Source organism: Centruroides sculpturatus, unplaced genomic scaffold (assembly GCF_000671375.1).
Source record: "Centruroides sculpturatus isolate CEXI.00-Female unplaced genomic scaffold, Cexi_2.0 scaffold31, whole genome shotgun sequence".
NCBI classification, from domain to species: domain Eukaryota; kingdom Metazoa; phylum Arthropoda; class Arachnida; order Scorpiones; family Buthidae; genus Centruroides; species Centruroides sculpturatus.
This window is the reverse complement of record NW_019384496.1, coordinates 981,865-998,012: the sequence shown is the minus strand read 5'-3', so window position 1 is coordinate 998,012 and position 16,148 is coordinate 981,865. Positions and strand designations below refer to the sequence as shown.

At 28.7% G+C, this 16,148-nt stretch overlaps 1 protein-coding gene across 1 annotated transcript in view; it reads right to left on the bottom strand.

Moving 5' to 3' along the window:
* The window catches only part of LOC111621948 (signal-induced proliferation-associated 1-like protein 2), a 77,121-nt gene that overhangs the window by 2,893 nt on the left and 58,080 nt on the right, over positions 1-16,148 (bottom strand). The window contains exons 21-22 of the mRNA XM_023364208.1: positions 12,172-12,440; positions 8,377-8,552 (exon numbers count right to left, since the gene is read on the bottom strand). Coding sequence (XP_023219976.1) covers positions 8,377-8,552; positions 12,172-12,440 — 445 coding nt within the window. The remainder of the gene's footprint in view (positions 1-8,376; positions 8,553-12,171; positions 12,441-16,148) is intronic.

Genomic DNA, 16,148 nt, shown 5'->3' with positions numbered 1-16,148 from the left:
AATTATTTAGATTAATCAATAAATATATATAATAATTGTCCAATATACCAATATTGAAGAAGTGATTGTTAATGAGTGTTAGTATATGCAAAAAAAAATTTCCCGTGAGCAATATACCTCTTTACTTTTTATGTTTGAGCAGAGGAAGGAAATAAAACAAATTCTGTTAGTGACTAAGAAAATACATAACCATTTTCTGTTGAAACAAAGCTTTAATACTTTTGTGTAAAATAACTTCCAATAAAAAATATAAAAATGTCATTCACAGATAATAAATTTTAAAGTACAGTAGTCAGTGAACAAGCTTTATTCTTATGCTAAATTGTGAGTTTGACTGAAAATTTATGAAAATTAGTAAATTAATCAGTTTTGTAATATTTTCCACACATTACATAATTATCACGAAAAAACTTAAAAGCATTTGTAAAATACAGTGGGTGATCGGTTAACGAACAAATCAGATAATGAACATTTTCGCGAAAGATTTTTATGTTCGAACAATGAACACTTGGTGGGATAATGAACACCCCACAGAACAAACACAGAAGAAGCGATGTAAAATAATGAATACTGATTGGTCTTCCCTTGTCTTCGAGCAACAATTCAAAACTTTTCAGAGTGCGAGAGACGTTGACATTGATGCTCAACCTGGTATGTAGTGATTGGATAGTATTCCTCCAAACTTTGAGACTCTCCCATGAAATTCCAGCCTTTTATTTTTTTGACAAAAACAATTCTTTTATGTATTCACGAGACTGTTGGGTAGGCACTCGTTAAGTTTTGTGTCTGTTTTTCTTTTTGAAAGGTGAGAGTATAATAACAAAGGTAGAGAGTGGGCAGAAGATGCCTAATGTTGCTGGGCAGTATGGCATGAATAGGTCTACAGTAGGCCGCAGTTCAATATTATTTAAGAAAAATACTGTATAATCAAGAAGACTCAAGCAGCTAAAGGAGTAACAAAAATCACATCTGAGAAATAAAGAACATCGAAGAGTTCATAATGGAACCTGAAACGGATCTGACGATAGAATAACGCCTAGAAACTTGGCGAGATATGTTTTCTTCTGAAAAAGAGGATTAATGCTGATATCTGCTATTAATTAAGCCAGCTAGTATTCACCCTATTTTAAACCCTTGTCCTCCCGGGACGTCTATGAGAATGTCCCGGGAAATCCAACACCAGATGTTCTCAAGGTCATCCAGCTGTGTAAACAATGACTCATCAGTGTCAAATTTCACAGAAAGGCCAGACAAAGGATATTAAACTTTGAAGCTTTTTCTTCAAAATTAATGCATTTCTTTCGTTTTCTTCAGTTTTAAGTATTTTTTATGCTTAATTACATTAAATTAATTAATCAGTGGGCGGCAAGGGGTTAAAGATCTTTTGAAGAAGTGAGATGTTGGAACAACGGTCTTAGAATGGCATCCAAACCAGGTTGAAGCTTGGGGATTTCTACAATTACAATGCTATTAATTACTTCTGAAAAATCCTGAAGAAGAGAGAAAAGCAATCCACATTAGGCAGATTCTTTAACTCCTACAAACGGAAAAAACATGACTAATAAAAATGCAAGACTGTGTATATATGTATTTTTATTATTACATATAAACATAGTAAGAAAGTATGTATTTTTTATTTTTTGGGGTCTCCAGAACGAATTAATTAAATTCCCATTAAAACCTATGGTAAATCGATAATCGGTTAATGAACAATTCAGATAGCAAACAAAGTCTTGGAACAGATTATGTTCGTTAACCGATCACCCACTGTATTTGCAAAATAATATAACTAAAATTTTATTTTAAAAATAAAACAAAACATTCCATTCAAATTCAGCAAATTAAGAAGAAAATAAATATAAATTCAAAAACAATCTGCTTATACAAACCAAGTCTTCTTTAATTAAACAAGTATACAAAATAATTAAAATATAACTATAAAGTTTCAGATAAACAAATATTGCCAATATGTTGTAAACATATAAAACACACAAAAAAAACACCTCAAAAATTAAAATGTGCATAAAATATTGAACTAACTCTAATTTTAGTAAAAATAAATTTAAAATAAATAAATGTAAATAAATAGGTTATAAAGCTAAAATGTTTGAATTAGAATATAATTGTATTAAATCTTGGTATCTTGTCTCCTAAAGAAGATATTAAAAATATTTCAAATTTATAAACCAACAAATCATTTATAAAATATTTCTACATCATTAATTGGAAATCTTAAGATTGTTTAAAAATTCCCAATACAGACTCTCCCTTATAAGTTAGTCAGTGGAAACATTCCAATAAATTTAGATTCCCTTTTTTTATATAATTAAGAACTGCCATAAAAGTTGAATGTATTTTAAAATTTATATTCTTTCACACATTGTGTCTTTTAGGAATCGTTTCAACTTTATATAAGCTTTACAATGCAGTGCAACTAATCATAGAGTAAGAATTATACATATTCTCATCTTCTGTCCAGAATTGAAAGAATTTTAAGAAATTATGTGCACTATAGACTACTTTTCTAACTTTTAAAATTAAACTTACCTATGTGTAAAGACTTAAATTTCATAGTACAGATCTATCAGTTTTAACATTAAGTTGGAATAAAATATTGTGAACAGTTATTTTACAATAATTTATTTGTTAATTCATTTATTATTGTATTTTATAATTATTAATGATGTTCAATACATTTTTGATGCTGTGTATAGTTAATTCAAACTTTACTAAAAAAGCATTTTGAAAAATATTTTAAAATACCATTAATTTCCTGTAAATTACATATGTTTTATAAAGATTTTAGATTCAATACTAAAGTAGTTTTTAAAAAATCCTAATTGTTTTGAATTCTAAGATATAATTAGAAAATTTTACAGTAAAAATGTTGTATTAATTGAAATCAATGATCATATTTGAAATATATTCCACAAACAAATTTAAATTACATTAAAAATGATTTTTGCTAATTAAACTTTACAATAGAATTAATATATATCAAAATTTATTATAGCATATATATGTTATATATACAGTTGAACCTGTCTATCTCAAATCTCACAGGAATGAGAAAAAAATTCAAGATAGACAGGTTTCAAGATATAGAGGTTCCTACACAGCATTGGATTGGAAAATAGGGTTTGATTGGAGATATAGTATTTTATTAATACAATAGCAAGTACAGTACATACCTGTATTAGGTATAAATAAAACATTTTTTACAAACCTTAACAGAAATAGTTTGTCAATAGTTTCTTAAACTTGACTTTCTTCAACTAAGACACAAGCCAAACTTGTAGCCAATTAGAGAAAATGTACTGTATTGCAAGAGACATTTCTCAACTGCAATTTATGCTAGCAAAATATAGTTGCTAAGTTTTGAAACTTTAATTGACATTTCTATCTATAATTTGAGATATAGAGGTTTCGAGAGAAAACTATTTGAGATAAATATGGAAAATATCAATATATTGAATTTAGGCTGAAAATGCAGGAGAAAAAAATAATAAGTTTTGAGATAAAAAAGGCTTTTGAGATAAACATGTTTGAGACAGACAGGTTCAACTGTATTATAACATGTTTTCCCACCCATAACATAACATATGCATTCTGATCCTAGAAATGTGCCATTTCAATTTAAATAAAGATTAAAAAGTTTTGTTAATGAATATAGTTTTCAAATTAATATAATTTAAACCTAAAATGAAATCAAACTCAATATTTGATGATTATTATTATGACTCCATCAATTTATTAAATACTAAATTATACATTGTTACATACTCTAATAATGTCATTATTATTTTATTAAAGAATTAGTTTTTAGTGATTATTAGTAAGATAAAATTGTGATAAAATAGAAGGAAAGACAAAGACAATGAACCAATCAAAAGATCAGTTAACTAAACATAAGAAAAAAGAATTGCTAGTTTACATTGTTTTTATTGTTACTTACAGATATGGCTTCTTCAATATAAAGTCAAGCTAGATCTGGATTGAATGATGGCTTAGTAAATGAGAAGACTAGTAGTGCATCAAGTATGCCAAGACTACAGAAGAAAGAGGTTTTAAGAGTTTAATGAAGATTTAAAGAAACAGATTATTATTACTATTATCATTACTAATTATTATTACTTATTATTAAACTCTTAATCCCATTTATAATTTATTTGGATATCAATAAAGCATAAAATAATACTAAAATTATTTAATTTTAGCATATGTTAGTTTATCGACTTCACTAAAACATTAAAATCAGAAATTTGAATAAAGGAAGGAAATAAAACAAATTCTGTTAGTGACTAAGAAAATACATAATCATTTTCTGTTGAAACAAAGCTTTAATACTTTTGTGTAAAATAACTTCCAATAAAAAATATAAAAATGTCATTCATAGATAATAAATTTTAAAGTACAGTAGTCAGTGTACTGAGCCGTGCTCAAGTCACACTCAAGCGCGGCTCAGAATGGGTTAACAGAAAATATACAGTAGGGGTGAAGAGAATTTCCATTAGTTTTCATATTTAAATTTTCCTCATCATTGCCATTGATTCCCTCTAGAGAGCTCATGTCACATGTAACATGGTCGCCCTCAGACACACCAAGTAGATGCTACTGGGAAATGATGGAAAACTGTAGGTGAGTGTAAAATTTTAGCTCATCTAGGAATGCTATTTCAAATGTTATCTCTTTACAAAACATAGATGATGTTAGTGCTAAATTTATTTCTGGTGTTTGTTTAAGGTCCAATAATTAAATGTGTATTAAACACACCAATGTTTGTTAAACATATGTTTCTTTCAGGAAAGTTACAGTGGGATTAACTTGGCCAACAGTAGTTGGGTATAAGTGGATTAGTTCAGTTAACCCCATCTTTATGTTCTCACTTGATCCCATACAGGGGCCAATTGGTTTGGAATGTTATTATTTATTTTTTATTTAATAATTACGCTCATGTCCATGACCATGCATTTAGGAGCACATAGTATAAAGCAGATAAAGGAAATTAAATATTTAGGTGTTATTCTTGATGAAAAGCTTAACTTCACACTCCACATCAAAGGAATCACAGAGGAAGCTAAAAAGATGGCCAGAGCCCTTGTTAGTATTTTCAGGAACCTTGGGGCCTAGATCCCAGCACTACCAAATTCATTTACAGGGGGACCATTCAACCTGCCCTACTCTAGACAGGTCTGGGGTCATGTGACTACTTTACCCACTTTACCAGGGTGAATGTGGTTGTTTTGCTAACAGTTATAATTTACTTTTGATTTTTCTACTTAGAGTCATCTAACATAGCATTTTCATATGTATCCACTTAACCCCACTAGATGTCCTAGTTAACACCAAGATAGGAGTTAAATGGGCCACTTCACATGTTAACAATAATTTTTTTACACACTTTATGTTATGTATATTCAGACATAGATATTTTTACTCATTTACTATATATAAGCCTGTAACATAGCATAAAGAAAATAAAAATTTCCACATCGTGGAACTTATTAAAGAACATTGAAAAAAAATTGTTCTCAGTTAACCTTACTCTACTCTACATGTCCTTAGGAAAAAGCTAAAAATTCTGAAGTTTTAATAATTGTTATATATCTAAAAATAAACATTCTGCAAAATAATTAAAAACTTAATAATTACATAAAATGCTTTGACAACTTTTGTCAATGAATTATTTATATTTTATAACTTATTTACATACTGTGTTATAGTGCTGTTAATCATTTAGCACAAGTGATTAATAACTGAATTAAAATTTGTATTTTATTTTCACGTTACAATAATTAATTTTTATATAAAACAAATAGCAGATATTATAAGAAAATAATCATTCGCTAGACTTTCAGATTAAACAAATGAGGGGGGAAAGTGAGAAAAATTACAAAGTAAATGTTGCAGTAGTCTGCTTGTAGCTATTGGACAAAAATCAGTTGAAGAACTAGAGACTGGAAAAGATGATAATATTAATCAGAAAATATTCAATAACTGATGTAAATAGGCTAAATTTAACAATATGAATCTACTCTACTCAAAATAGTAACTCTCATAATGAAAACAAATTTTAACTTTTGTTAGTTAAAAAAAATATATAAAAATAAATTAGTTCTCGAGTAATATATTACCATTATTATTAAAATTAACAATAATCTATAAATCTGTTGAGAAAACCAAAATTTGCTACTTTAAATTGTTGAGAATATTAAAAAATGAATAGTTCACCATACCAAAAATATTATCCAACTAAAGAGATAACTACTGTCTATCAGCATTAAACAGTTTTTATTATAACATCATTGCAAGCACTTTCAACATTTATCAATGTAATCTTCAGGCAAAGAAAAAAATGTAACTTTGGAAGATTAGAATAGATTTTAAAAAATGTGTTGTTTGCCTGAAGATGATATTTTATCAATGTTGAAAGGGCTTGTGATGATGTTATAATAAAAACTGTTTAATGCCTTTCTTTAATTCATTGATAATATAACATAATATATAAATTTACAGTTTTAATGTATTTTATTACAAAATCAATAGAACCCATTTAGGAACTTCTTGCATAAGAAGTCCAATTTCTCTGGTCCTGGATTTACACTATAAGATGTGTGTAAAATTTCTCACATAAGAAATTCTTGCATAACAAGTTTTCCTGTGTAAGAAATTCCAAAATATCGGGCTCCATTGAAAATATTTTATCCACTTAAGAAGTTTATGTTGGAGACAAATCGTAATCTTTTTCCATGTCATAACTTTATCACATATATAATATATATATAAATAAATATATGTCTGTGTGTCTGTCCTTCGTGCATTACCACACCGTTTATCCAATTGCCGTGAAACTTTGGGAAGTTGTTTAATATACTCCTGCGAAGGTTTCTGGCATAGTACAATTGCCATGAAGCTTTGGAAAGTTTTTTAATACATTCCTGCAAAGGTTTCTGGCATAGTACATTTATCCTACAATAGATGGCGTGCGTGTATACAATCATTTCACAGTGTGTTCGATCAATTTCAAATTGTGAAGACCATTTTCCCCCTCCAAAAAATATCTCTATATATGCATTTGTGAACTGTTATTTACGATATTTGTAATAATTTTTGTTTAATCACTTTATTTCAACTTTTTTCCTAATTATGTATTCGCTTAAACTTTGTTAAAACCTTAACTGTATCCCGAACAACAATCGAAGTTGTAGGAGGAAATTCGCCTATTTTACCGATCTAGGGATCCCCCTTTTCCAAATTTTAACATCAACTCAAAATAATTTAAAAAGACAAATTACAATAAAATGGTTTATTATCCAACTATCAGAAATTTCACAACATGTCAAGGAAGAGAGGAAGGAGCAATTAAATAATCAAAATTATAAAGGATTTAAAAAATATATATAAAAATGGGGAATATCACACTTCTAACAATCTCTGCGAGTACATGGGCTAAATTTAAAGAAATCTGTGCTTCTCACGCATTGGAAAACATTCTGATTTTTTCGTGTACGCACCAGACAGAAAAACAAAAAATATCGTGTATCCACAAGCACTCCAATAAATAAATAGAATTGAAACGACACTTTGAAATGTTTTCCCGATGAAAATGAATAATAATAATAAGTTTCAATAAAAATGATAAAATGTAAATTGAATTTTATCATAATGAGTTTGCTTGAATTTCCTTTCTTCTGAGATCACAGCAATGTGCGACGAGTAAGCTAGTAAAAATAATAAAGTTTTAGTAAAGTAACTCCAGATGTTCACCATATTGTATATCAAACACTTGCACACCTGAGATAGTTTGCTAAATTAGCTGAGGTCTTATTGTTTTGGCCAAACTCCCTATCCAATGTTGTTCATTAACTATTGACATGTCATATTGACACCAATCATTTCATCCCTTGCTGTAGTCAATGCATCTTACTATTCAACTATGTTACACTGTGCTATGTTATAATACCATGATATTGAAATAAAATTCATTATATAGATAAAAAATTATATTTTTTACAATTCCTATAAAAGAGGTTTTCCCTCCTAAGAAGTTTTTTAGAGGAGTGGACCCTTCAAAAACTTCTTAACAGGGTTTTACTGTACATTATATATATATATATATATAATGACTCATGACTCATGAGTAGTGGAAAAAGAGATAAGAATTGTTACTTATGATTTATTCAAAACATATTCAGAAAACTAATGCAATTTATTTATTGAAAATGACCTTAAAAATAAATATCATATAATGCTGGTTTTTATTAAATTTATATTTCAAATTAAATACACATTAAAAATTTATATTTCTTAATAAGTTTTATTATTTTAATTTCACACATGATCATATATACAAAACTAATCATGAAAACAACTTACTCTCCATTGCTTTGGTTGCTGTATCAACTAGACTTGGCCAATCAATATCTCGACCTTCTGGAAGTGGAATTAAAGAAGCTGGAGGAGGTGGAGGTGGAGGTGGAGGTGGAGGTGGAGGAAGAGGAAGAGGTTTCAATTTATTCAGCATACGATCAGACGTCACTCTTGGTGACAACCTGAAAATTTTTACAATTTTCATATTATTTCAATAAATTAGAATCTATTAATAAATTTTAAAATTTTAAATGGTTAGAGAAAACAAAGTCTGTGTGTTAAATCATATTCATACAATTTATGATGTCAGGACATTTTACATGCAATGAACATATTTATTCAGATCATTTTCATCAGTGAATATAACACATGTAGCACAATGTAGCTGTTGTGTGAATAGTGACATTGTGAATCAAGGATCTGTTTAGTTTTCTAGAAACATTTAAATTTTTCTTATACCCATCTGTATATAAGAAATCAAAATACAAGGTATTTCAAAATGAATGCTACCATTTAAAATGACTGTAATTATAAAAAATTAATAAACAATTGAAGACTATACAATAATGAGTCTTTTTCTGTCCTTTCTCACACCTCAGGAAAATAAGAGTTTTACAGAAGGAAGTCCTGTAACATTTTTCAGTGAGGTGGATGAGCAGCCTCTACTAAATGGTCGACTCCGTCGTAAGACTGTTATTTTCCCGAGGTGTGAGAAAGAACATCAAAAGACGTGTTATTGTACAGTCTTAAATTGTTTATTAATTTTACAATTATTGTCCTGGCAATTTCATCTATGGTAATTATGTTAATTATTAACTGAGAAATATGCCATGTACTATACATCAATCAATAAAAGAACTGTCCAAGTTTCATCTCCCATCTGCATTCAAATGTCTTGTTGTCTACTACTTCTAGAAAGTGCCATAAAAAAAATGGCAACAACACAATAGAGAAGGCATTTTGTGTTTTGTAAAGGCTATAACCTATCCTAGAAAGTCATTCACTAATCACTGTGCAAAATGAGTAATCTACAGAAGTTGTAGAATTGCGGCTGCTAAAAGAGGTGTGACTGCTACAGCATATCACAATGGATATGCTGTAGCAAATTTAGGAAGAATTTGCTTGGATGTGTGCTGTGTTACACAAGGTGCACACTGAAAAATTGTAATAGGTAAATCTGAAAATTTCAATGTTTCAAATGTAAATTACAACATTCTCAAATAATAATTACAATATAATAATAATAAATTACAATAATTTAAAATGGTAGTTTTCATTTTGGAAAATCCTATTAAATAGAAACTAAATTAAGGATAAAAGAAAAAAAGTGTGAAATTAATAAGCAGGAACTTCACATTATTATTTTTAAAATATTTATTACAATGATTAATATCTTTAAAATTAAACTTTTTTTATAATTTCATTAGTACACTAAAAAATTTTCTAAGTATGAAGTAAATTCCTGTTGCATAGAAAATGGAGAAAAATTCAGACAGCAGATGATTAAAAGATTTTTACAAAAGATAGCTTCTGTTTAAAATCTCAGTTCGTTTTAAGTGTGTGTAATTATTATGCAAATTAAAAGATTTAATATCTCAGTATTTCAGAATCTGTATGTTAATAAATATGTGCTTAATTGGAAAATTTAACTTTGTTATTCAGCATAACTCTTATATAGCTTTGTATATAATAGAGTAACCATTTTGTTGAAAATCTCATTTCAAGATGTCTACAGTCTTGATAAGAGTGCAAAGTAAAAGAGCAAAAGATATTCATGATAAATATAACTGTCATAGATAAAGGAAATTGTTTGTAAGTACCAAATAATCTGCATATCTTCAATCTTAAAATTAGACTCATGTATAAAATTAATTATATAACTAAAACTAAAGGTTTCTCCTAGAGAGTGGACCTTCTTTAAACCTTTCTCCTAGAGAGTGGACCTTTAAACCTTTCTCCTAGAGAGTGGAATTTCTTTAAACCATTAAAATTAATTGAATTAATTGTCAGGTTATTTAATTAATTATTTCATGAAAATGAATGATAATTAAAACAGGATTAATAATTCATGCTCTCATTAAACTTTACTCTAAAAATTTTTTATTCATGTGTTCCATTAATTTTAATGAGAAAGTGAATTAACATTGATATGCTTCTTTAAAACGATGAAGTAAGGAATTATCAGACAATTTTTTGCACTTAACCAGTGCTTTAGTACCAAACAATCTGCTGGATTTTTTATTGGACTATACTAAAGCTAATTAATAATTAGATATTAATACAAAAAACTTTGGCTAGAGGTACACAGTTTAGTTGCCATCTCATAATAAATTTAATAATCAGAAATAATTTAATTTTTAATTTAGAATATTCTGGAAGATAAGATTGACCCAGTTATACTATCTGATCTGGGTAGCATAACTGGCATTGCATCTGCACAGTACAGGAGTTTTGGATTTGAGTCCTACTCCAGGCCAATCTTTTGTTACAAAATATTTTAAATTAAAAATTATTTATAATTCTCCATCTAATCTTCACTTCCAGAACTATTAATTAATTAAGATATAATCATATTAGTCACTGACAATGCTGAGTGGAGATGCTTTAAGTTGGCATGGAGAGCATACTTGCTAATCTTTTAATTTGGATAGAGCTTATTTGAATAGAGCTTAATTGCCTACCTCCAGCCAAATTGCTTTGTATTTGATTATTAATTTAGCCTTAATATAATCCAATAAAAATCTAGTGTATCATTTGGTATTATTAATAACTAGATTAGACATTTTCCGTGCAGCATCAATTAAACTGGGCATGAAAAAGAAGACAAAGTGTCATTAGTTAAGTTATAGGCTCCCTAAACAGTTCCAAAATTTGCACTGAAATGCACCAAATTTATACCCTAACACTATTTTAGCTGCTTCAGTTTCTGTATCACATCATATTAAGAAAACAATCACAGCACTCAAATCTTGGATAGGGATTCAAAAGGAAGCCACAAATCACAATCAGTGTGCCAGATTGGGCAAAAAGTAGCAATTGGATTATTTGCAAATTTTAGAGCCATTAAAAATACTTTTTAAAAGTTACAATTATAAATTTTCTGTTTTTATGTCTTAAATGAGAAAAATATAAGTGATGAAGATGAGTATTTGGTCATTTTTTGGAATTATTTTTAGAAAATAAAAAGTACGCCATGTTAAAAAGTGTACATTTTGTAATGTAAAAGATTTGAAAAAATTTAGTTGCATATGAAACTATCATAATGATTATCAGTTATTACTATGAATTAATAATGAGTGACTTATGCACTTATGGATTAATAATGAGTGACTTAATGCACACATTCCCATATTTGCACTAATTTGTCCCTTTTTAAAATTTACTGTATCATTTTTCCTTTCTTTTTTGCCCCCAAATGCCTAACACTAACATTATTTCTTTCTTGAATTACTCACAGAAAAGAATGTAAATGACAATCAACATCTTGTTAATCTTTTTACTTTCTTTGCAATAAAAAAAAAAATCACTTATGCCTCTGATAGCTATATCTAAAATTTTAATTTTCTATCTCTTGAAATAAAAGTTTTATTAATATTCTTAATTATTTTTATTACATTATAAATTTAACTTATTTGGTAATTAAAATGGGTGCTTCTGATATGTCTATAAATAAGTTAAAAAATAAAAAATATTAAATTTTTATACAATTTAATTAAAATAAAGATTATGTTAACAAACTAAGAAAATAAAAACAGAATATTGATATTATGACTAAAGAAAATTTATTCCAAATAATTATACCTTTCATCTCTGGACATTCTTACTGAATCAGCTGGAGCTGGAGAAGATGGTTCAGATGAAATAACTTGAGCTGGGTGAGCTTTTGTTAATATGACATCATCATGTGACTGATTTGTATCCAATGTAGGATCAGGTGTAACATTTTCTGACTTAATATTACTATTAGAGTCATTAACACTTTTTCTTTCCAGAGATGAATAAGGAGTTGATTGTTGAGTATGAGAACCACCATCAGATGGAACTGAATCCACTTGAGATGATAATGGTTCCTACACAGAAAGTAAAATGCATATGTCAAAAATCAAAATACTTCTCTAAAATTTTTGTTTCAGAAACTAATAAAAGTTGCTTTTAAAATGTAAAGGTCAAAGTTTATTTATGAATTAAACAAGTTATGATTATTCAAACATTACTATAGTTTCGATAATTAAACATGAAAAATATTCTTAACTAATTAAAAGAAAAAATTTTTAATATGCAAGATATATACAAATAATGAAAGAACATTGTATCTGAAATTTTTCTACAGATGACTTATTTGTTATATTTTGTTAATGTTCATGTTTTTCTTGGAGTTGTTCTAGTTGTGTGTTTTTATAATTCTAGATGAATCTATCAATATTGGCATGACATATATATTAATTGCTTTAAATGAGTATTTAACAATGACCTACATTGCTATTGCTATTAGTATTATTAATTATTATTATTATTATTGTGTGTTGGGTTTAGTGGGTTATACTCAGTACACACCGGTGGCTGTGTACTATGCCGGACCAGAGTCAAGGCATAGCAACCAAAACAAAACTAAAATTAATTGTGTGTGTCAGTGTCAGTGTCAGTATTAAGGAATTTCCTAATAATATGGCATGTATTAAATATAGTGGCCTTCTGTAGTGTGATGTATGTATTTCTACTCAATTGTAATGTTCCCAGGCTTTTGTGTAGTGTGTGTGGTATCACACCTGTACAGGAGAGAACAACAGGTACAATAAGCACCCTATCCATCCTCCACAGATGCCTTATTTCCTGGGCGAGTTCTGTGTACTTGCTAATTTTTTCAGTGCATGTGTTTTGTACATTGTGAGTGTTTGGAATGGCTATGTCTATAATGTATGTGATTTTATTGTGTTTGTCAATGAGTGTGATGTCTGGTCTGTTGTGGTAAATTGTTTTATCTGTGATTATGGCTCTGTCGTAATACATTTTGTGCGTGTTATTTTCCAATACTGTCTGTGGAATATACTTGTAGTATGGTTCGTGGATGTCTGCCAATTTGTGTTTCTTTGCAAGCTCTTGGTGTATTATATTTGCTACTTGATTGTGTCTATGTAAGTAATCTGTCTGTGCCAAGAGCTTGCAACCAGAAGTGATGTGTTGTATAGTTTCTGGCATGATGTGACATTTTCTGCATGTGTCATTTGTGAGTGTTGTATCTTTGAGTATGTGTTTTCTGTAGTTTTTAGTATTTATGACCTGATCCTGTATGGCAATCATGAATCCTTCCATGTCCCCAAAGAGGCATCCCCGATCTAACCAGCTGTCTGACGCAGTTTTGTCAACAAAATCCTGGGCCAGGTCATAAGGATGCCTGCCATGGAGTGCCTTTCGAGCCCATGATTGCTTAATGGTGTCTATGCTTTTTATATGTTCTGTCAAGTCTGTATGATGTGAGTTTAAGTTTAATGGTGTGTGCTATTTGAATCTGCTTGAGTCTTATTATTATTACTATTACATACATTTTATTTATATATTACACCTATTTATTTTTATGATAATATTAACCAAACATCTACAAACTGGATTATATTTGGACTATAATTAAACTTACTACTGAATAAAAGATCTCCTCTTCCAGTATATATAAATTTACCCTCTTTCAGTATATATAAGCTTACGTTATAACCATCGATGGTTGTTACAATGCCGATTTGGAATGCATCCAGCACCCATGCCCTGTAAACATCTCCAAAGGCACTCAACAAGCCATCGCAAACCTCGGCAAGATATATATTTATATATATGTACGTATGTATGTATAAACAAACAACATTGCTAAACCCCATTTACTATAAAACTAGACACTAACCAATGCAGAATTCTATTGGGCTAGACATGGCTATATTACTAAATAAATTATGCAACCAATTTCACATTAGAAAGAGGCATTAGGCACCATCTCTTAATAATTTTAATAATTAAAGTTATTAAGAGATGTCCTCTAATTCCAAATTGGTCGCATAATTTATTTAGTAATATAGCCATGTCTAGCCCAATAGAATTCGGCATTGGTTGGTGTCTAGCTTTATAGTACATTGGGTTTAGTGATGATGTTTGTTTATACATCACAAAGTCATTTAAATTAAATGTGGTTATTTAAAAACTTTAAACTTATTGTACGGAAGTCTTGGATAGAGATCTCAAACAGACAAGATGTGCTACCATTAATTTTCTGTTGCTTTGAAAATAAAATTTTGCTATCTGGAAATTGGGATGCTGTTTTGATCAGAATTATAATTTCAATAAATGTCTGTAACATTATAGATTGAGTTCATTAAACTCATTTTGTATTATAATTTATGTTTACTGTTGTTTGATTCAATAATGAATGTGGTCATTATACTTTTAGAGAAGAAATTATTTCATATTTACATTGATTTAATAACTATAGATTATAAAAAAATTTAATAAAGAAGAATCAGCAAAGAAGCATTCTAATTTAAAACAATGTGAGCACAGTAGAATCACAATTATTGTAGACTGATACTATCTCAAATAACTGAAAACTCATATAAAACTAGGTCTGTGGAGTCAGAATCAGGGGTTTTATCAAGCCTGATTCTGACTCATAAAATTTTAGAAAGTCTGTCTCTGACTTTCCTCTAAACAATAATTTAATATATACAGTTTAACCTGTCTATTCTAATCTCATGGAAACGAGAAAAAAAATTTGAGACAGGTTTCGAGATAAGATGTTTCTACACAGTAAACTAATACATTTGATTGGAAGTGTAATATTTTATTAATACAATAGCAAGTGCAGTACCGGTACATACCTGTATTAGGTATAAAATAAAACATTTTTGACATATCTTAACAGAAAAAGCTTGTCAATAGTTTCTGATTAATATACTAAAAGTAAATACAACTTTTTACGAAGAATAATTCTTTGTTTCAGTCATTTTTTCGTTGTTCACACCATCAGCAGTTCATTAAAAACACAAATACTCACGGAGACGACCTTCCTTTTTAGGCTACTGCCTCCGTAGTTAAAATGTAAAAAATGATAAAAGTGTCCTCTGGTGCTCTTGCCACAATCACATAATACATTTTAAGTAAAAAAAAATAAATTTACATGGCCAACGATTATTTAATATTAATATACTAAAAGTAAATACAACTTTTTACGAAGAATAATTCTTTGTTTCAGTCATTTTTTCGTTGTTCACACCATCAGCAGTTCATTAAAAAAACAAATACTCACGGAGACGACCTTCCTTTTTAGGCTACTGCCTCCGTAGTTAAAATGTAAAAAATGATAAAAGCGTCCTCTGGTGCTCTTGCCACAATCACATAATACATTTTAAGTAAAAAAAAATAAATTTACATGGCCAACGATTATTTAATATTAATATACTAAAAGTAAATACAACTTTTTACGAAGAATAATTCTTTGTTTCAGTCATTTTTTCGTTGTTCACACCATCAGCAGTTCATTAAAAAAATAGTATATTAATATTAAATAATCGTTGGCCATGTAAATTTATTTTTTTTTTTTTACTTAAAATAGTTTCTGATGTCTGACTTTTTTTAACCAATAAGATGCAAGCAAACTCATAGCCAGAGAAAAGCAGCATTAATTGCAACAGATGTTTCTCAAGTACCAATTTATGCTGTCAAAATGTAGTCACTGAACTTTGAATTTGTAATTGACACTTCAGTCATAATTTGAGATATAAGGGAGAAAATTATTTGAG